Here is a 22,109-nt window from a genome sequence, read left to right as displayed (position 1 = left end):
AGGTTCAAAGGAGGGTCTCAAAGAAGGAGAGAGAGGCAGAAGGGTTCAAAGAGGGAAGTCCAGAGTGTGAGTCTGAGCAGCTGAATGTACAGCTGCCAATGGTGGGGCAAAGGAAGTGGGGCAGTACACAGTAGGCCAGAGTTGGAGAACGGAATTTGGGCGGCGGGTGGTAGTGCTGGAGAAGGTTACAGAGATAGGGAGGGGAGAGGAGAGGCCATGAAGGGCTTTAAACACAAGGATGAGAATTTAAAATTTGAGGTATTGGGGCACCGGGTGCCAATGTTGATTAACAATGTCACACAATCTGCCTTTTACATTTATCAATGCTGAGTGTGACGTGGGGTGGGATAGGGTACGGGCAGGAGCGTTTTGGATGAGCTGAAGATTACGGAGGGTGGGAGATGGAAAGCCGGTCAGAAAGGCATTGGAATAGTCATGTTTGGACAAGACAAAGGCATGGCTAAGGGTTTCAGCAGCAGGTTGAAGCATGCGATCTTACAGAGGTGGAAATAAGGAGCCTTTGTGATGGAGAGGATGCGGGTGGGATGGTGGAATTTCAGCTCGGGGTCAAATAGGAGGTTGTGAACAGTCTGGTTCAGACTGGGGGTTGGACACATGATGGCAGAAATGGTGCCTGTGGCAAGGTTAGACAGTTATTAGGACCGAATGAACTACATCTTAGGGTTTTGAAAGAGGTGGCCATTGGGATAGTGGATGCATTGGTTGTCATCTTCCAAAATTCTATAGATTCTGGAATGGTTCCTGCAGATTGGAGGATAGCAAATGTAATCCCGCGATTTAAGAAAGGAGGGAGAGAGAAAACGGGGAACTACAGACCTGTTAGCCTCACATCAGTAGTTGGGAAAATGCTGGAATCTATTATAAAGGATGCAATAACTGGGCACTTAGAAACTATTGTAGTAAGATTGGGCAGAGTCAGCATGGATTTATGAAAGGGAAATCCTGTTTAACAAACCTATTGGCGTTCTTTGAGGATGTAACTAGTGGAGTAGACAAAGGAGAACTGGTAGATGTGGTGTATTTGGATTTTCAGAAGGCCTTCGATAAGGTCCCACAGAAGAGGTTGGTGAACAAAATTAGGGCATGTGGAATTGGGGGTTATATACTAGCATGGATTGAGAATTGGTTAACAGACAGAAAACAAAGAGTAGGGATAAACAGGTCTTTTTCAGGATGGCAGGCTGTGACTAGTGGGGTACCACAAGGATCGGTGCTTGGGCCCCAGCTATTCGCAATCTATATCAATGATTTGGATGAGGGGACTAAATGTAACATTTCCAAATTTGCTGCTGATACAAAGCTAGTTGGCAGTGTCAGTTGTGAAGAGGATGTGAAGAGGCTTGAAGGGAATCTCGACAGGCTCAGTGAGTGGGCGAGAACATGGCAGATGGAATATAATGTGGATAAATGTGAAGTTATCCACTTTGGTACAAAAAACAGAAAGGCAGAGTATTTCCTAAATGGTGAAAGATTGGGGAATGCAGATGCTCAAAGGGACCTGGGTGTCCTTGTACATGAGTCACTGAAAGTGAATGTGCAGGTACAGCAAGCCATTAGGAAGGCAAATGGTATGCTGGCCTCCATTACAAGAGGATTTGAGTACAGGAGTAAATAAGTCTTATTCCAATTATATAGGGCCTTGGTGAGACCACACCTGGAGTACTGTGTACAATTTTGGTCTCCTCCTAAGGAAGGATATACTTGCCATAGAGGGAGTGCAACGAAGGTTCACGAGATTGATTCCTGGGATGGCGGGACTGTCGCATGAGAAGAGATTGAGTAAACTAGGCCTGTATTCTCTTGAATTCAGAAGGATGAGAGGGGATCTCATTGAAGCATACAAAATTATTAAAGGGCTTGATAGGATGGATGCTGGGAGAATGTTTCCCTTGGCTGGGGAGTCTAGAACCAGGAGCCACAGCCTCAGGATAAAGGGAAGGCCATTCAGGACTGAGATGAGAAGAAATTTCTTCACACAGAGGGTGGTGAATCTTTGGAATTCTCTACCCCAGAGGGCTGTGGAGGCTCAGTCATTGGGTATATTCAAAACAGAAGTCGATAGATTTCTGACTAGTAAGGGCATCAAGGGATATGGCGATAGGGCCGGTGAATGGAGTTGAGGCAGAAGATCAGCCATGATCTCATTGAATGGTGGAGCAGGCTCGAAGGACCGAATGGCCTACTCCTGCTCCTATTTCTTATGTTCTTATCGGGGTTGGGGTGGGGCGGCTGCAATCTGCCTTTTACACTTTTAGACGTAATAATAATCGACCTGAGTTTTCTATACAATAGTTAAAGAACTCATCTGGTAGAATATTTCTCAATGCTCATTTTATCCCTGCTCCTGCTGAAATGCCAATAAAAGCAGAAGAGAAAATCAAACCTTGAACTGCCTTATAGATCTCCCCAAGTCGCTAATGAAGAGCTCGCACACCATGATACTGCCCCCATCATATTTAAACTAATCAGACAAGCCCGGCATGGGAATGGAATTACCATCGTGATAGCAGATTTTTTTAAAAATCATCAAGGTGAGCAATATACTTTGTGTGGCATACAAATATTGATAACTGACAACTGGATATCGGTAGGGAAAGAGAAAGTTATATGTTATACACCTTAACTTTACTCCAAAGCACCAGAATAATAATTCCACTTCTTTAACTAACCCATAGGAATAAAACTACGCAATGCCTGCTGAATTATGAGCAGTTTTGTTCGATAGCATCACTGTTCGAGAGAGGAGTCTTTTCCTCTGGTCACCCAGTCCCTTGCAGTTAGCATTATTGTTTTCTCTCCAATTCTCTGCCCATCCCACCTCTCTTGAAGACATTGACTCTCTCACTGAAATGCTGTCACTCGGGGGTATTTGTCCTAGAATTCCTCGCCCAAATGGTCATATTCATGTGGGAGTCTTGACAGCGGGGCTCTCCATCACAGCTGAGCCCGCTCCTATCCTCACTTGTTGCATAGATATACACGCAAACACATGCAGGAGTGTATATACACACACATGTACGCCCACACCTGCACGTATGCACACACAAGGTTTTTTAAAATTCGTTTATGGGATGTGGGCGTCACTGGCAAGGCCAGCATTTATTGCCCATCCCTAGTTGCCCTTGAGAAGGTGGTGGTGAGCCGCCTTCTTGTTCCGCTGCAGTCCGTGTGGTGAAGGTACTCCCACAGTGCTGTTAGGTAGGGAGTTCCAGGATTATGGCCCAGCGACGATGAAGGATCGGCGATATACTTCTAAGTCAGGATGGTGTGTGACTTGGAGGGGAACTTGCAGGTGGTGGTGTTCCCATGCGCCTGCTGCCCTTGTCCTTCTAGGTGGAAGAGGTCGTGGGTTTGGGAGGTGCTGCCGAAGAAGCCTTGGCGAGTTGCTGCAGTGCAGCTTGTAGATGGTACACACTGCAGCCACGGTACGCCGGTGGTGGAGGGAGTGAATGCCACCAATCAAGCAGGCTGCTTTGTCCTGGATGGTGTCGAGCATCTTGAGTGTTGTTGGAGCTGCACTCATCCGGGCAAGTGGAGAGTATTCCACCACACTCCTTACTTGTGCCTTGCAGATGGTGGAAAGGCTTTGGGGAGTCAGGAGGTGAGACACTCGCTGCAGAATGCCTAGCCTCTGACCTGCCCTTGTTGCCACCTGTACGCACACACAGGTACACACACATATACACACACAGGTACACCCGCACGTATGCACACACAGGTACACACATACACACTTCCAACAGCAGGGCCTGTTGGCTTGCAGTCTGGAGCAGGAACTCAGACCAATTATCCTTCCCTACTCGAAAGCATTTCAGTCAATTGTAAGGTGAGGATTATTTTTAATACATTTTTACGGTGTAACACTGCAGTCAATATTTGCATCATTTTATTTGGACCTCATGCTGATCCGTGGTTTAAACAAATCCACCACTGTAAGTGAAACATCAATACGTGTTTTAATGCAGTCAATAAACTATTGAAAATGACCATGCCTGGCTGCACAGTACTTATTGAGGTTTTTCTTATGAATAAATAAAAAGACATATTCTCGGGTGCTCAGAGACAGGTTAGCGTGGCTGCAGCTTTTTCGCCCACTGTTTAAGGTGGCTGCAAGATGACACGCCTGGTGATGATAAACTGGAACCCAGTATGGAAGACTTGATCATCCGAAAACTGTGCCAGGCAGGCCCGCACTAACTCCAGGGCACCGTTGATGGGTGAGCAGACAGCCTGGCTCACTAGTGGAACCCGGACAGGCAGCCCCGTCATAGCAGGCCGGGACTCAGCTCCAGATAACCCTGCCAGCCAATGCTTCAATGGGTATGGTGGCCCTGGCTGGACAAATAACAGAAAGCTGTGTGGTTCCAGCAGTACCTCTGTGTCCCTAAGTCGTAGCTTCTACCGACGTGTGTCGGAGCTCTCTGGACTTGGGTGAGTGAGGTGCGCACCTCCAGGGAGCAAGTGTACACTCCATCGCAGGCAAGCAGAAACGCTACTTGTGTGGCAGGCACACAGCTGATCAAAACAAAAGGAAATTTCCCCCCACCGCGCTTAATTCTTTAAGATAATAATAATGAGTAGTTTGGATGGAGGTATTTCTCCCCAGCCCCTGCCTTTCCTGCTCCAAACACATACACCATTTACTTCTAAGGCATGGTTAACTTAATGATTCCTGTAAAATTTAGTGGTAAAGGTTCTCCTGATGGACCAGTAACTATCTGCAGTGTGTGGTGCGGTACTGAGCCACACAGTGCTGGAAAAGTCCAAGGTTCTTGCTGATCTCAGTCAATGTGATAACAGCAGAGGCACTATGGCTGGTCTTGGTGTTTCTCAACTTGGGAGTGTTAAAATAAACCACCAATCAGAGTTCCGACTCCTGATTGCTGAGTAATAACTGTTGTTTGTGCATGGTACTCTGTGTGGGTGTGTGTGTGCTGCATAGCGCATCTGTTTGGGTGTGCATGCTGCATAGCATGTGTGTGTGCGTGTGCTGCATTGTGTGTGTGTGTGCGTGCGTGTGCTGCGTAGTGTGTGTGAGCTGCATAGCGTGAGTGTGGGTGTGTGTGCTGCGTAGCGAGTGTGGGTGTGTGTGTGCTGCGTAGCGTGAGTGTGGGTGTGTGTGTGCTGCGTAGCGTGAGTGTGGGTGTGTGTGTGCTGCGTAGCGTTGAGTGTGGGTGTGTGTGTGCTGCGTAGCGTGAGTGTGTGTGTGCTGCATAGCATGTGTGTGGGTTTGCACGTGTGCTACGTAGCGTGCGTGCATGTGCTGCGTAGCATGTGTGTGTGGATGCTGCATAGCATGCATGTGTGTGCGGGTGCGCTTTGTAGCATGTGTGTGCATGCTGCATAGCGTGTGCGCATGTGCTGCGTAGCATGTGTGTGCTGCGTAGCATGTGTTATGTAGCGTGTGTGCATGTGCTGTGTAGCGTGTGTGTGTGTGTGTATGCTGCGTATCATGCGTGCGTGTGCGCTTCATAGCATGTGTGTGCATGCTGCATAGCGCGTGTGTGGGTGGGTGCTATGTAGCGTGTGTGATGTGTAGCGTGTGCTATGTAACGTGTGTGATGTGTAGCGTGTGTGCTGCGTAGCATGTGTGTGTGCTATGTAACGTGTGTAATGTGTAGCGTGTGTGTGCTGCGTAGCATGTGTGTGGGTGTGCATGCGGGGTAGCGTGTGTGTGTCGTATAATGTGTGTGCTGCAAAGTGTGTGTTTGTGTGTGCATGATGTGTAGTGTGTGTGTGTTGCGTAGTGTGTGTGTGAGTGAGAGAGTGCATAGTGTGAGTATGTGTGAGAGTATGTGAGTGAGTGTGTGTGAGAGAGTGTGTGTGTATGTGAGTGTGAGCATGTGAGTGAGTGTGTGTATGAGAGAGTGAGTGAGTGTGTGTGTGAGTATGTGTGAGTGAGTGAGTCAGTGAATGTGTGTGAGTGTGTGTGTGAGAGTGTGTGAGTGAGTGTGTGTGAGAGTGTGTGTGTGTGTATGTGAGTGTGAGTGAGCATGTGAGTGAGTGTGTGTATGAGAGTGAGTGAGTGTGTGTGTGAGTATGTGTGAGTGAGTGAGTCAGTGAATGTGTGAGAGTGTGAGTGTGAGTATGTGTGAGTGAGTGAGTCAGTGAATGTGTGTGAGAGTGTGTGAGAGAGAGTGAGCGTGAGTGAGTGTGAGTGAGTGTGTGTGAGAGAGTTGAGTGAGTGAGTCAGTGTGTATGTGTGTGAGTGAGGTGTGTATGTGAGTGTGTGTGCGAGTGTGTATGTGTGAGTGTGAGAGTGAGTGAGTATGTGAGTGAGTGTGAGAGTATGTATGTGTGAGAGAGTGTGAGAGAGTGAGTGAGAGTGTGTGTGTGTGTGTGTGAGAGAGAGAGAGAGAGAGTGTGAGAGAGTGAGTGAGTGTGAGTGTGTGTGTGTGTGTGTGTGAGAGTGAGTATGAGTGCGAGTATGTGTGGGTGAGTGTGTGTATGTGAGCATGTGTGTGAAAGAGAGAGAGAGAGAGCGTGTGAGTATGTGTGTGAATGTGTGTGTGAGTGAGTGATGAGTGTGTGAGTGAGCGTGTGTGAGTATGTATGTGTGTGAGAGAGAGTGAGTGTGAGAGAGCAAGTGAGCGTGTGTGTATGTATGTGTGTGAGAGAGGGTGAGAGAGTGAGTATGTGTGTGTGTGAGAGTGAGTGAGTGAGCTAGTGAGTGTGAGAGTGTGTGTGTGTGAGTATGTGAGTGTATGTGTGTGAGAGAGCATGTGAGTATGTCTGTGAGTGTGTGAGTGTGTGCATGAGAGAGAGTGTGTGTGTGTGTGAGAGTGAGGTGTGTGAGAGAGTGAGTGTGTGCGAGTGAGTGAGTGTGAGTGTGTGTGAGAGTGTGTGAGTGACTGTGTATGTGTGTGTTTGTGTATGTGTATGAGTGAGGTGTGTGTGTGTGAGAGAGTGAGTGCGTGTATGTGTGTGTGTAAGTGAGTGTGTGCGTGAGTGTGTGAGCGTGCGTGAGTGTGTGTGAAGGGGTGTGTGTTTGAGAGCGTGTGAGTGTGAGTGTGTGTGAGTGCATTTGAGCTCACAAATAAACTATGGCTGCATAGGTGCATCACCACCAAATATGGCTATGAGTATGACATTGATGGACAGCCGACCATAGGCTGCTAACTTTGAGATAAGATGGAATAAAGGGAAATAAAAAAGAAGTTGGTGGTAAACTGCCAGTTGTTCTGGTTTTATAAATATTATTATTGTATTGTAACTAATTTGCCTCAATCACTGTCTGTGTATTTTAGTGCTGTTTTATATCGCTATAACATCAGTGAAGACTATAGTGACATCAAGACTGATATAAGCGTTCAATTTGTTCTCACCATGTGACAGAGATATCACATCATTGTGCAGTGCAGATTTCGACGGTAACCATGGTAATCTATTCCAAATAAACACTGAAGATCAGGCCCAATTGGTGGTCAACAATTTTCTGTGCACAAGTTGATTTTCATTGGCTGCATTTTCATGTATAATATAGCACATCAATCAAACAAGGTCAATTCCTGCTCCAGATCCAGAACTGCAGACTGTAATCTCAGCGTCCAGCCACTGAACGTGCTCCTAGCTCAGTCTTCCATTAGACCTCTCTAGTTCCAATCGTGCAGTGGACTCACTGTTGCCTCACATCAGAGGAACAAAAAAAAACCCTCTCAAAATCTAAAAAAAAAACACCAACAGGATTGGTCTCTGCAATACTGTAAAGTTGATAGTACAAAGACATTTTAAAATTAAAGGCGGCTCGTGTGCTTACTGCAAGCAGTCTGGGGGATATCTGGGGAAGAAGAGAGGAAAGGTGGAATTCTAGCTTTGGAGATGTGAGACTCCGCTCCCTGCACAAAGTGTCACTTGACGAGAATGCAGCTGGCAAAATCGGAGGTCAGCGCAACCGAGTCACGCCGCTCCGAACACAGAAACATAGGAGCAGGAGTAGGCCCTTCGAGCCTGCTCCGCCATTCAATATGATCATGGCTGATCCTCTATCTCAGTACCATATTCCCGCTCTCTCCCCACACCCCTTGATGCCCCTTGTGTCTAGAAATCTATCTATCTCCTTCTTAAATATATTCAGTGACTTGGCCTCCACAGCCTTCCGTGGTAGAGAATTCCACAGGTTCACCACCCTCCGAGTGAAGACATTTCTCCTCATCTCAGTCCTAAATGTCCGACCCCATATCCTGAGACTGTGACCCCTCATTCTAGACCCCCCCCAGCCAGGGGAAACATCCTCCCTGCATCCAGTCTGTCTAGCCCTGTCAGAATTTTATACGTTTCAATGAGATTCCCTCTGATTCTTCTAAACTCTAGTTTAGAAGAATGTTCCAGGATATTACGCTCCAGGCGAGTGAGGCTCCGCACTGGGAGAAGAGTTTTCCCATTTAAGGCCTTTCGTGTCCTCTTGACTTTTTCATATTAAAGTTCATAAAGTATCTTTAAATGACATAGATTCTAGGCTCTATTGCACTACCTAATGGCTGTAAAGCCACGAGCAATATATAATGCCAGGAAAATCAGCACTGCACCAGAGAAGGTTCATTCGGTTGATTCCGGAGATGAGGCGGTTGACGTATGAGGAAAGGTTGAGTAGGTTGGGCCTCTACTCACTGGAGTTCAGAAGAATGAGAGGCGATCTTATCGAAACATATAAGATTGTGAGGGGGATTGATCGGGTGGATGCGGTGAGGATGTTTCCACTGATGGGTGAGACTAGAACTAGGGGGCATAATCTAAGAATAAGGGGCTGCCCTTTCAAAACTGAGATGAGGAGAAACTTCTTCACTCAGAGGGTAGTAAACCTATGGAATTTGCTACCCCAGAGAGCTGTGGAAGCTGCAACATTAAATAAATTTAAAATGGAGATAGACAGTTTCCTAGCAGATAAGGGAATTAGGGGTTACGGGGAGAGGGCAGGGAAGTGGACGTGAGTCTAGATTCGGATCAGCCATGATCCTATTGAATGGCGGAGCAGGCCCGAGGGGCCATATGGCCTACTCCTGCTCCTACTTCTTATGTAACTTTCTTCTAATCAGTGCTACCTGGCGCCTCCAATCATCATAAAACATTGGGAAGTAGCAGAGAAGTAAAATGTATTGTTGGTGACAACAGTAAAGTTAGCGGAGGTGCTTTCTCAATGGGTCAGAGGATAAATATACTGTCCAGTGCTGAACTGAGCCATAAAAATCAGGAAAGTCCCACGTTCTGAACATTGGTCTGGCTGACCTCAACTGGGGTGCCCAGTGATGGTGCTAAAATTAGCCTCAGCATCTTCAGCTCAGTCAAGGTGCCCACTTCAATCGGTCAGGATTTTGCAATGGCACCCACTGGAAGATGTGTCTGTGGGCATCAGAATTGGGCTCGGTTACAATCACCTATGATCGGATAGCGTGCCGACATTTACTGTATGGCTCACACGCAGAGCATGGACGCTGGCGTTCAGCGGCGCCTTAGAACTGTGCTCCATCACGAGTCAGCGACCCTGATTATCTGTGGGCTTTTGATTCGAGTGCAAGTGCCGGGAATGACCCTCCAGTTACCTCTGTCACTGACCCAAAGAGAGCATGCAGAGGCATGGGGAGCTCAATTAAGTATAATACAAGTGGCAGGCACGTCTTGGGCTGGGAATCCTGGCGTGGTGTGCCCACTACACGGGCAAAGGGTGTCCTGGCACCCCCCTACCTACAGAAAGATGCGGCCAGTGCACTGGAAGCTAAAAAAAAAATGACTACATTTTTAGTATCTTTGCGGGTCCAGGCCTGGACCTCCAGCTTGGAGTGTCCTCTGCTGGTCACTTCCCCTCTGTCATGGAGGTCCACGTTTGGGGCTGACAGATACTGCCGAGGAAGGCAAAGACCCAACCTATTCCAGGTCCTGGTCTAATTCGCGGCTCTTCAGCCCCACTTATGTGTGGATTTTCAGCCCCACCCAGTGTCTTCAGGAAAGAGGGACAAAAATTAGAAGAAAATAAAGTCACCGACGCCATATAAACAGGGCTGCCAACATCAGGAAAATGCGCAACAAATCCTAAACCCATTTAAAATATACGGAGCTGTTTTTTATACTTTCAAAATTAGGTTTCATCTGTAAACAACAATGAGAATGTCTAATTCCAAAATCAGTACCATTTGATAGTGTGCAAACAAATGGAACGATGCCAGTGCTGCCGTCAAATGGTACCTGCATATCAAACTGTGCAGTCTGTTTGTGGAGAAAGGTGGAGGGAGTTGACATATCCGTAAACAGCGACAGCAACTTGGTTTGCTTTTTAATTCAGGCTGGGTTATAAACAACAGATGCTTTTATTTCCTCTCAGAATTCCAGCGTCAAATTTTCCACAGAGCTGTTACCCCGTCTGGTAAATTATAACTGATCCTTTGTGTGAGGGAAGAGATACCTGCCCTTAAAATATACATCAACCCCATCTACCCACCTCCTCAACAACATCATGTAGGATCGATTCCTCCCCCCAACGGTAAAAATATTGGACTATGAAATATAAAAACCCAGAACTACAGAGCCCGCAAAAAGGGCTCGGCAATAAAGGGTTAATTCAAACACTGCAGCCGAAACTACGAATATAAAATCTGAACAAGAACATCCGCATATTCATGTACCTTAAGGGGTTACACTGTCCACCTTAGACCATGGCCCCCGAATAACTAGTTTCAGTGCAGGCCTCGACAATGGCCTTGAACCTTTCGAATACGAATACTAACAGAAACTTTGCAAATGCAGTCACTTTGGGAAGGTTGCATTGTCAGAAAGGAATCTCTAATCAATGAACAATACGAGGGACATTAGCCATCAAGAGTTCTCTGCTAGAGACAATTCACACATTTTGATATGGCCATCGCATGCTCAGGAGGGGGCCAGGAAATACTGCGAGTTGGTTTTGGTTTAAAGTAAGATCACTTCGAAGACAGTGTGGGGGAAGCCGACGGCAGAACAGCAAACAGAAAGATTTGGGACTACAATCAACTCCAAGAAACAGCCGATCGGGAGTGGTGATTGCATGTTTCAGTCAAATCATAGAGGGGGCTTTTATGATTGAGTCTGAGTAAGTTTGAGAGTTTCAGTCAGATTACAATAAGGGCTTTGTGATCGAGTCTGGGTAACTTTATATGTAACAGTCAAATCGCGGACGGGTTTAACTGTGTCATATTGTGTCGATGCAAATGACCCTTGCGTAGGGGTTTGTATTTTGGGATTGTTAAGCCTGATATAAATCGTAGGGATTTATACTGGGGAAGTAATTGTGTGTGTGTGTGTGTTCAATAAACGAACAAATCAAAGGTTGAGCCAAAACCCTGTGCCGTGAGTATTTTGTTCTTATAAATCCTGACGTCCAAGAACTGTGTGTAACGGGGAACCGGTATCAGAGAAAACCCCTTACAAACCACAACAACTTGCATATCTGTCAACCCCTTCCATCTCCAGGAACACCGTTTACTTAAATCTAGGCTGACACTCCAGTGCAGTGCTGAGGGAGTGCTGCACTGTTGGAAGTGCTGTCTTTCGGATGAGACGTTAAACCGAGGCCCCGTCTGCTCTCTCAGGTGTACGTAAAAGATCCCATGGCACTATTTTGAAGAAGAGCAGAGGAGTTATCCCCAGTGTCCTGGTCAATATGTATCCCTCAACCAACAGCACTAAAAACAGATTATCTGGTCATTATCTCATTGCTGTTTGTGGGAGCTTGCTGTGCGCAAATTGGCTGCCGCGTTTCCTTACATTACAACAGTGACTACACTTCAAAAAGTATTTGATTGGCTTTAAAGCGCTTTGAGACGTCCTGAGGTCGTGAAAGGCGCTATTTAAATGCAAGTCTTTCTTTCTTTTACCCATCTATACCACCTGCTTCCATGATTTCCCCATAATACTTACTTTAGAACTCCATTGCCTTTTGGGTGAAAATAATTCTCCTCGACTTTCTTTCTCACTCAAGTCATTTTTAACTTGTCTCTTAGCCAAACTGAACAATTGGCTTGGAGTAATTTTGTCAACTCCCTTCTCAATCTTGGTAAACAAATGCACGCACTCGACAGATTTATCTGAATGACTTGGCTTGGTTGACCTTTCTTACCTGTAATGTAATCCTTGACATTCTGGACTTTGCCCACTGGGTTGTTATTTCTGAACATGTACAGGTTGAACGGCTCAGGGTCATTGGCAACTTTCGTCCAAACAGTGATGTCAGGTGTTGTCCATCGGCCGGCCAGGATGTCATAGTCCCTCTCACCAAAGTGAATCAACTTAGTTAAAGGATCGTAGAGACCGCCGTGGAACCCGATCACAAGCTGAAAATCAGGGTTGGAGTCCAGGTATATTTCGCCGTAGGCAGTATATTGAACCTGCTTAATCATCAGACCGTTGCTACTGAACACGGCTAGTGGTGTCCCAGTATTGTCAGAAGCAATGTAGAATTCCTCCCCGCTGCTGATCTCCATGGCGAAGAGATGCCCCTGAAGGTCATAATAGAGGGAAGTGATCTCAGAGCTGGAGTGATTGTAGACGTGTGTTATTCGGTTTGGGTAGTTCAGGTCGGCGTAGAAGAACTGAAGGTGCTGACCAATGCTGGTCTTGCTAGAGACGCGGCGTCCTAGGCCGTCATAACGGTACTGTATGTTCCAGCCACCAACTTTGCTGTAAACTCTCGTCAGAAGACCCTTGGAATTGTATTCGAAAATGTCGCCCCCTCGCTGATGCAGGAAGCCATCTTCGTCCAGTCTATACTGGACATCACCCAAGCGAGTGATTCGGTCTCGCAGGTCATAGCGTAGTGGGGTCAGGCGGGCACTACTACCCGGGTTTAGCAAATGCAAGTTGCCGTTCAAGTCATAGTTGTATCGCCACATGATTTTGTCATTCAGGTAGACCGTCTGAAGCTGCCCGTCAACATCATACTCATAGCCGTATTTGGTGGTGTTGGCAAAGGGACCAATCTTCATCTCCCGCTTCGTCACTCGCCCCATGTTGTCGTACTGAATGGTGATCCAGTACATCAGCGAGCGGAATATTTCGTACTGGATCTCCTTGATCCGCCCGTGCGCGTCGAAATGTTTGGTGTACGTCATCACGGCTGTTGAGATGATCTGGTTGATGTCGTAGTAGATCACGCCAAACTTCCCAAACTGCTCGACTTTGCCCGAGATGTCATCAAATTGGTAAAGGTCAATCGGCAAGGGGGTCTCGTTGATCACGGCTTGCATGCTGGTCACCCGGAAGTTGTTGTCGTAGCTGTAATCGAAGCGGGCGTTCACCATCCCGTCTTCGCTGAAACGGAAGATCTGCCTGTCGATCAGAGGGCCAATTTGTCGGTATCTGATGGTGCAGATGAAGCCCTCGCTCTGCAGGTTGACCGTCTTGAGCACCCCGGCGGTCTCGTCGTAGGTGAAGCTGACGCGCGTGCTGTCATACAGCAGCTCGGACAGCTTCGACATTCGCCTGTACTTGTAGAGCACGCGCCGGCCTGCTCCCAGGTACGCCGTCTGCAGCAGCAGCCCTTCCTCGCTGTAGTCCACAATCATGGAGGCGTTGCTCTCCGGGGGGTTATAAATGTTACGGTAGTAGCCAATGGAGCGAATGGTCTGCATGGTGTGACGGGCGACGCTGGGCATCGTGACTGCAGAGAGACGATCCAGTAAGTCATACTCAAAAATGTACTGCCGCTGACTGTGGAGCAGCAGCACCATGGACTGTAAAATAGAACAGAATATAATTGCATACTTAAGAATTAAAATGCAAATTACATGACAAAGGAAATTAACACTCGGCTCTGAATGATGATGCATTTGTATAATTAAGTCATCCTTGACCTACAAGTCTTTAGCAAAGCTTGGCATAATCTACTTGGACATGTAAATGTGAAGCTTAAGATTATTAGTTTCAACCGCATAATGTACAACTACACCATGCTTGATTTAGTGTCAGATGCACTTAAGAGAAAGGGCGTGCCATCAAGCTCTTCGGCGTACGGTAGGTGCTTCCTCCTTCCTCACCTTGTCGAGGTAGGTGTAGCTCCAGGTTTTTCCGTCAGTCAGTACGCGGGAGACAATCCTCCCCTGCGCGTCGTACTCGATTCTTTCACCCAGCGGGCCCCGCTGAATGCCGGAGATCTGGCCAGTCGAGGAATAGGTGATGTTGACGGCCGTGAGGCGGCTGCTCGGCAGCCAGAGAGTGGGGTGGCCCGACTGATCGTAGAGGATCCTGAGCTGAAACTTGCGGTGATCGTCGTAGATCTTCTCTGTCCGAGTTGTTCGATCGAAGTCAATGGAGAGGAGATTCCGGCCGTTTACCTTATATAAAAACACCCAGAACAAATCAATTAGGGGTGCTCATGCTCCCATCCACTTATTGCTTTTCAGACAACCTAGCTCTTTTCTAAACAGTGTTCAGAGTGATTGATTCTTCCTTGGTGCAAATTAGTTGACAGACGACTTGATGTAAATGAAGAATGAGTTTAACTGGCTTTCATTATGTTAAGAGACAGCTTGGCTTCTGCTCAAACCCATTCCACATTCAACTGCTGCAAGCTTACTTGCCCATTATTAACAAAACATCTGAGATTGTCCACTTTCAAATCTTCCCAAGGCACCAACCTACTGGCGCTCCATTAATATCTATAAGAGGCTTGTTGATTTTAGAAAAAGAAGCCAGCTTGATCCACTATAATCCGCAGAAAAATAATGATGTGCTCGTGCACAGAGTAAAGTCGGTCATTGACAATCCTAATGAACAGGGGGGAGGCGGGGTGCAATTGGGCACAGACAATTTCACTATAATGTAGATGCGATGTTAGTGAAAACCCCACTAAAATGGGGGAATGATGCTGGTCAATCACAATCCCACTGTAATGATGTTGTGATGCTAGTGACTTAGATTGCCACTATGATGGAGGTGTGATGTTGATCAGTGATAATGTCATTATAATGGGATAGGGAAGACGGGGTTGATGTCAGTCAGTCACAATCTGCCTCTGACGAGGAGTTGATGTTGATCAGTGACAACCGCTTTTTCTCTCGAGGCTGATGTCAGTGAGTGTTGCTCCCACTTACATCAAGATGTACTTAGTGGCAGCACCTTTTATTACAACTGATACAGGTGTTGCATGACAATGTGTTTTTCATTGTCAAAACAGCCATTGCCTTGAACTTCAAGAAAAGCATGTATGAGGGATTCCATAAGCATATGAAGGGTGGCTGATGAAAATTCAGCCTGTACAGGTTTATAAAAGGCATAACTCAAACCAACAAGTATTTACCCAATTACACTAAAACAAGATCCGCGAATCATAACGTCACCTCGTTTATTTTCCATGTTCATAGTAAGCAGGTCTTTTCCTGCTGACTTACTTCCTCCTGACGGCATTGAATGATTTATTGAGGTACCATTTGCTTACTATTACCTCACGCAAATAGCCACTATTCACACGTGAACTCAGACAGCGAGTGTCACAGCTAAGTCAGCTCCTGTTCTCAGCTGAAAGTCACACACATGTAATCCTAGCAGGGCTCGCTGGGTAGAGATCAGGCATTGTCTCCGCAGCAGTTTGTATGAAGATATATTCTGCACCAATTGGGCGCAATGAACATGGGAAAATCGGGTGGGGTGGGGGGTGGCGAGGGGGTGGGGGCGAGCGTACATTTGTAAGTGAGCCCTCCCTCTTCTCTAGTCATTTAAACTAAAGGGGTGATAAATCAGATGGGTTTTGTTTGGGGCTGTGTGCTCGTTCCTGCCCAATTTTCCAATCTTTCCTAGGCCCAAGAACCCTAGGCACAGGAACAGAAAAATCCGCCCTGCTATATGATTCAATGAGTTCACAATACCAAGACTTTTCAGTTGCTAGCCTCCAACAGATTTCAAAATGAATGAAGGTAGCAGCTAATAATTTATTAACAGCAGGCTGTTTACCCTCAACTTGCGCCCGAAGACACTGATCTTTCCTCTGGCTTGTTCCTTTCTGAACCGCCATTCCACCAGGTTCACACTGTTTTCCACAGGAAGCGTGATGTTGCGCCTGGCTATTATTGGGTTCACTGTGCCAGCCAGGATGTGGGGCTCTGTCTGGAAGCTGGTTTCCATGCCGTTGGCATACATTACCCGGAGGGAGCTATCATAGCCAACCTGGTAACTGTTTCTCAATTGATCTAAAATATAATAGAAAATTAACATGAATCAAAATGCATATGGATATATAAATATTAATATTCATATAGTAATTGTGCTGCAGATTTAATAAGTCTGCCCCCCCCCCCACCCCGCCACAGGCCTAAATTTTCATTTCTAAACCATCACAATTTTTAAAGCATACAGCCAGAAAATTACTTTTGGTGATGTTATCGCTTAATGTCTCCATTGGATGAATTGGCTAGAAATGCATTAAACATTGATATGATAACAATGCACGGCAGTAATTTCTATCCTTATATATATTTTGGTGTCTCAATGCAAAACAATACTACACCATGTTTGGTTCAAGCCTGGCTCCGACTCTATCAAACCCATCATGTGAATCCACTACAATTACTTTAGAAACACAATGGCTAGTTTCTTGCAGAGTCTAACTGGAATCTCAATGACCCTTTACTACTCCTCCTCCTCATGTTTCAATATAATGAAAACCTGATCTTCAGAAACAAAATAATGGAGAAAAATCTGAAATGGCCGCACAAAACATAAGACGCATAGAAAACTGGTTGGAAATACAGTCTGGGATGGCGGGGAAATTGGCTCGCGCCCCCTTTGGGGCGCTAACAGGAGGTGCAAAGCAACCAAATTTTCCCGCTAGGACTTTAGAAGTACCTCACACTGCACCCTGTGGCTGCTGAACTCACCATAATTACACTAATATGAAAGCTTCAGGATAGACAAAAGATGTTTTTTGGTGCATCTCATCTGTGAATTTTTTTTTAATCCTTTCACTAATGTAGACCTTTTTTTCCCCCATTCACAGTTTTCACACTTTATCAGTGACCAAACAACTGGAGCCAGAGAGAAAGAGAGACATCATACAGCCACGCTTGAACCTCTCATATTTACTTTCAGTTTCCAAAGCATTTCCCTATGGTTGAGCTGCCGTGACTGATGCAGAGTTTTATAGATGCCTTAGTATTATTATAACAATTGATTAATCACAATATTCCTGCTTGACTGACATTCAAAAGAAAGCTGAGGTGTCAGGAGGATTGGTACAGAGATGTTTGTTGAATGAACTTCACGCTAACCTGAAGAAGAACTAGGGGTTTGAAATTCCACTGGGCTCTATTAACAGTGCTTAATATGTTAGCATCAAATTCCTGTGTGGGACATTTTAACAAAGTTGTTGACTCATTTTAGACAGGTTAATGACTTTGTTAAATAGTATGCACAGGGATTTTAATTTTAACCCCTAAACTCCAGGATTTGTACTTCATTTAGAATATGCTCATCAGTGGTTTTCTCAGCTCGATTTCCCCTGCACCCTCAGTTGTTTATTCCTTCAGTGCTCTGCTGGTAACATAAGTGAGAGGATGGGAAGGTCTCGGGAAGCATACGACTTTCCATAGATGTCTTTATACTGTCGTTATACTTTTTTTGTTACTGAAGAGCTCCTGCTTATACATCAGAGACAGGGAATTCCATATGGTTCTCCCAAAATAACCTTTGGAGAACCCCGGAGAGAAATGCAGTAGACATCGATTTTCAGCTGTCTATGCTGTTTCTCTGAGGGCTCTGCTGACCTCACACCAGAGCTACAGTGAGCGCTCAGGAAGCCCCCCCCCCCCCAAAGCAAAATTGTAGGGCTGATGTCTAAATTCTGGACTTGTTACTTGAAACTCCTGTCCTTACTCAAATAGTGAAACGTTCCTTTCAGCAATGAAACAAAAATGTCTGCCAAATGAGCCTCGAGTTTTGGAGCCTTAACTGCAAACACTATGGGGGAAAAATTTGGTATCGACCATTTTGGGGCACTAACATCGCCTGGGCACAAACTTTAGCCCCCAATGCTAATTAGTGCCGGTGGCCGCGAAATTCTGTTTTAGCGCCCCGAGAGGGAGGTGGAGCGCTAAATCAAGCTTCCTTCTTGGAGCGCTAACCCCGAATATCGGGGCGGAGATTTCAGCAGCGCTGCGTTCAAAGGTTCATTCCCTCCCTTAAAGGAAAGGGCCATCGCTGCAGGCTCTGCCATGGAAAAATTACCTACCTGGACCACCAAGGCTGCTGCGATCCAGCGAAATGAGCCCAGCACTCAGGCAGACTGCTGGGCTGATCGATCGTGGGCAGGAAACCACGAGAAAAACACCAACAGGAAAAGTAATTTTTCTTTTTACTTACCTCGGCCACCTCGCCTTTAATCATCGCCCCCCGAAGCTCTCCGGCTGCCCGATGCACGCCTCCTGCAGCTGTCGGTGTTTTCGACCGGCACTGCTGCAGGGGGCGGAAGTCAATTTCGGGCCCGGGACACTACCAGGCCGATGCACACGCCGATGACATCACGATCTCTGGACTAAGGAGATCGGGGCGCAACACTGTAGCGCCACCGCAAAACTCCTGCTGAATATGGCGGGAGTCGGTGTCAAAGCCGCGCCCGGTGACAAAGCCATTTGCGTCCCGTTAGCGCCCCCTGGGGTGCTAACGAGAGGTACAAAGGCACCCAATTTCTCCCCCTATGGGCCTGAGTATGACCTTTGGTGAAATGGGGCTAGCAGCGCGCTGAGTATATACTGTACCTTGAACAAGGGTGTAGAAGGCATCCACTGAAGAAAGGTTGGTGGTAATGGTGACGTCATCCTCCCTGCTGGATGTTTCAATATTCACGGTGATCGCCTTCTCCATCTCCCCGTAGAGATTCGAGACCACGCCAGTGGGAAATGTAACGTTAGTCAGTCGACCCTCGCTGTCGTAGCTGAAGAAAACAATTTGAAGAGTAGTCCTTTTTTAACAGGAGATTCGGAAGGTTTAGTTTCTAAACACTTTACAAATGGCTTCACTGAAAAGAAAAACATTCTCGTTCACTTTTATTAATTCTTACCAATAAAATGTAATACTGGACTTCAAAAAGCAAATTCTGATTGATTTTTCAAAGGCAGGAGCCCCATTTAAAATCACCTCTGATGGAAATCCTGTTTACTGTATTACATGACAGTCCATGCGCAGAACATTTCCACTGACTGCCCTAGAATATCACAGTTAAGATCAGTCCAACAGAGCATGTACAATCCATCCTGTCATGGATTCTTCCCAATTTCTTTATCCTCCTGAGGGAGGTGAGTAACCACAGGCATCACTTCCGAGAAGATCAAACCAAAATTTCTCACTGACCTTGAACGCAACCGAGTGAAAAACTCCAGCTAACGCTGCTCAGCTTCTGGTGCAGTGCACAGGTGCTGGGGGGGGGGGGGGGAGCGGGGGCATGGGGGTGAAATTGATCTTCAATGGAAAAGAAAATTGGGCGGGGCGTGCGATTCACTATCGCCTGTTGTGCGCGATCGCCAAAGATCAATTTCACCATCGATATCTCTACAGTCTGAACAGGGATGGGACATGATGTTTCACAGATTATTTGGCCATCTGTGTCTACATGTAAATGTACAACTTTCAGTCCCTTTCATAGCCAAGCATTTATCGAGCTCCTTTACAACTGAATTGATTGCATCAATGAGAATCTAATCTACCGATGTAACATTCTAGGGGGATGAGCATTTCTGGTGAGTCCCAGTCTTGTTTCAGATTTGGCTAGTTTTGTGTTCGTGTCCTCCATGACTGGTCTAATGGGACAAGGCAGTTCTCCAAGTTTCCACAAGCATTGGTTGCTCTGACAGACATTGAGAACAGTTTGGAGAATGCCATATACAGGTACTCAGATGGAAGGAAAAACTGTAACATTCTGGAAAACCTACTGGGATAAAAGATGTACATATATGTGGTATGTAAACTCAGAAAATATCCCCTATAACTTATAATAAAAAATGTTAGTGAGAAGCAAACACGCTGCATTGGTAATGGGTCTTGCAGCTGAATAGGGAACCTGCGTGCATGAAAACCAGCAACAAAGACTGCCACATTCCACAGTGGCTATGTTCTGGAAAGCAAGGTCTGCCTCACTGAAGGCAGAACCCAACCCCTTTAACAGTGTGGGAGAACGGGAGTGGAAATGTGATCCTTGCACAAGTACTGGGAGTGCTGAATGAGGGTAAATCCCCGCAATTTTGCAGTGGCCCTGTTCACGGCTAATCATAAGGCTTGATGGGTCAAATGGCATACCCCTGTTCCTATGTGTGTTAATGAGCCATATTATTACTTATTTTTAGCATTACTAGAAGATAAAAGAGATTCTTACTCAAAGAAAGTTGTCCAGCCAGTCTTGTCACTTTTTGTTGCCAAGAGCCCACTGTAGCTGTGATAGGTGAGTAAGACCAGCTCTTGACCCTGGGCTGTCATGCTCTTCAATCCTCCATTGGTCCCAATGGTCAGCCATATCACCTGGTTGTCCGGAGATACTATTCGCACCGGCATGCGGTTGGGATCCCTTCGGATGCGCAGGGTGTTCCCGTTGTTGTCCGTCACGGCTGTGATGTCGTTATCGTTGCTGTAGCTGAAGTTGTAGAGGTAGTCGTTTGTGATCAGGCTCTTGGTGTACTGGTGCGTGCCATTGATGTCAAAGAGGTACAGTTCCTGCTCCGAAGGGGATGCCACCTTGTACAAATTCACGGACGTCAACACTGGCTTGTTCTTGGAGGCCGCCCGGATCCGAATATTACCCATGTCGGCAATGTACAGCATGCCGTCAGGGGAGACGGCCAGGGAGGATGGAGAGTTGAGCTTGGCGTCTTTGGCATAGCCGTCGCCAGTCTGGTAACAGTCGCAGTTGACGTCGTTCTTGCAGTCGCAGTCTGAGGGTGCACCTGCGAGGAGCGAGATCTCTCCGTCCGTGGTTACCTGCCTCACGCGGTTTATTTTCTTTTCATCCGTTTCTGCGATGTAGAGGACCCCGCTGTAGGACACCGAGATGGCACTGGCCGATTCGAGCGCCGTGTGGACCGCCCGTTTTCCCAGTGAGTACTCGCCGCCCGGCACCTGGCAGTGCATTGGCCGGCCGGCTGCAATGCGTACCTGATGATTCTCTGTGATCTGTAGCACAATATTGTTGTCCAGCACGTACAGGGAGTTGTCCATCGGGTTGATAGCGAGGTCTGTCGGCCATTCCAAGCGGACCTGACATTGAAAACACACTTGTTCTTAAGATTCTAAACTTTACAGAAGTGGGCGGGGTCAGAATTCCTCCCGTTGTGTGTAGCAACATCATAAATATATATTAATGAAGATCCTTGTGGTATTGATAAAGAGTGTTCTTTTAACAGGATTATGGTATTGCTACAGAAAATTTCCATCCCTGTTGCTACACATAGTGACTGGAGGAATTGTTACCCCAAGGAGCCATATTCCTTTTAGCCTCTCCAATATGTTCCCGTCGCTGCTAAGGCATGGACTCATGCTGTGTACAGTTTTAAAGGTTCACAATAACCTTCCTTTGCCTGGGAGATCATTTCTGGTGCACAAGCACAGAGAGTGGATGTCAGCATTAGCGCAGCTAACACTCATAGTTCCGTGAACAATTTCTTGACGCTGCACCATCATTTCAATGTGCGTGATTCGCGGGAACAGAAGGAAGAGAGAAAGAAAAATATTTTCGCCCTCTCCTTTCTAACTTGGAAAGTCAAGCACATAAAAGCAACAGTGCAAAGTTAGCAAATCGTTAACGGCACCGCGAGTGATGGCTGTTGGACCGTAAGAGGCATCACAGCCATGCCCCAATCCTCTCCGACCTGATGTCCCACATACACACTGTGCAACAGAGGTCAATAGAATGTAGGTTTACTTTAACCACAGCAGAATGGCTGATTTTATTTTATAAATCTATAAATGAAAGTTCTGAATGAATCTGAGCATATACTGGTAAACCCATTACATTTTATTGATCATTACTATAAATTTTCTCTCGATACACAAGCGTACATTTCTCCAAGATATTAAGTGCACCTTAAACCGTAAAACTCACTTCACTTTTGCAATTTATGATATACAGTAATCTGAAGCATTGTATTGCTCTC

At 46.4% G+C, this 22,109-nt stretch overlaps 1 protein-coding gene across 12 annotated transcripts in view; it reads right to left on the bottom strand.

The window, feature by feature from the left end:
* Nucleotides 1–22,109, bottom strand: part of tenm3 (teneurin transmembrane protein 3) — a 2,019,778-nt gene that overhangs the window by 5,577 nt on the left and 1,992,092 nt on the right. For all 12 annotated transcript variants that reach the window (XM_085979187.1, XM_085978950.1, XM_085979196.1 and 9 more), the window contains 5 exons: nucleotides 20,339–21,213; nucleotides 18,729–18,904; nucleotides 15,931–16,166; nucleotides 14,019–14,315; nucleotides 12,104–13,715 (listed from right to left, as the gene is read on the bottom strand). In XM_085979187.1, the coding sequence (XP_085835313.1) occupies nucleotides 12,104–13,715; nucleotides 14,019–14,315; nucleotides 15,931–16,166; nucleotides 18,729–18,904; nucleotides 20,339–21,213 (3,196 nt within the window). The remainder of the gene's footprint in view (nucleotides 1–12,103; nucleotides 13,716–14,018; nucleotides 14,316–15,930; nucleotides 16,167–18,728; nucleotides 18,905–20,338; nucleotides 21,214–22,109) is intronic.

The sequence above is a fragment of the Somniosus microcephalus genome, chromosome 1 (assembly GCF_052327205.1).
Source record: "Somniosus microcephalus isolate GS21.2 chromosome 1, FLI_Smic_1.0, whole genome shotgun sequence".
NCBI lineage: Eukaryota > Metazoa > Chordata > Chondrichthyes > Squaliformes > Somniosidae > Somniosus > Somniosus microcephalus.
This window is presented reverse-complemented; position numbering and strand designations above follow the sequence as displayed.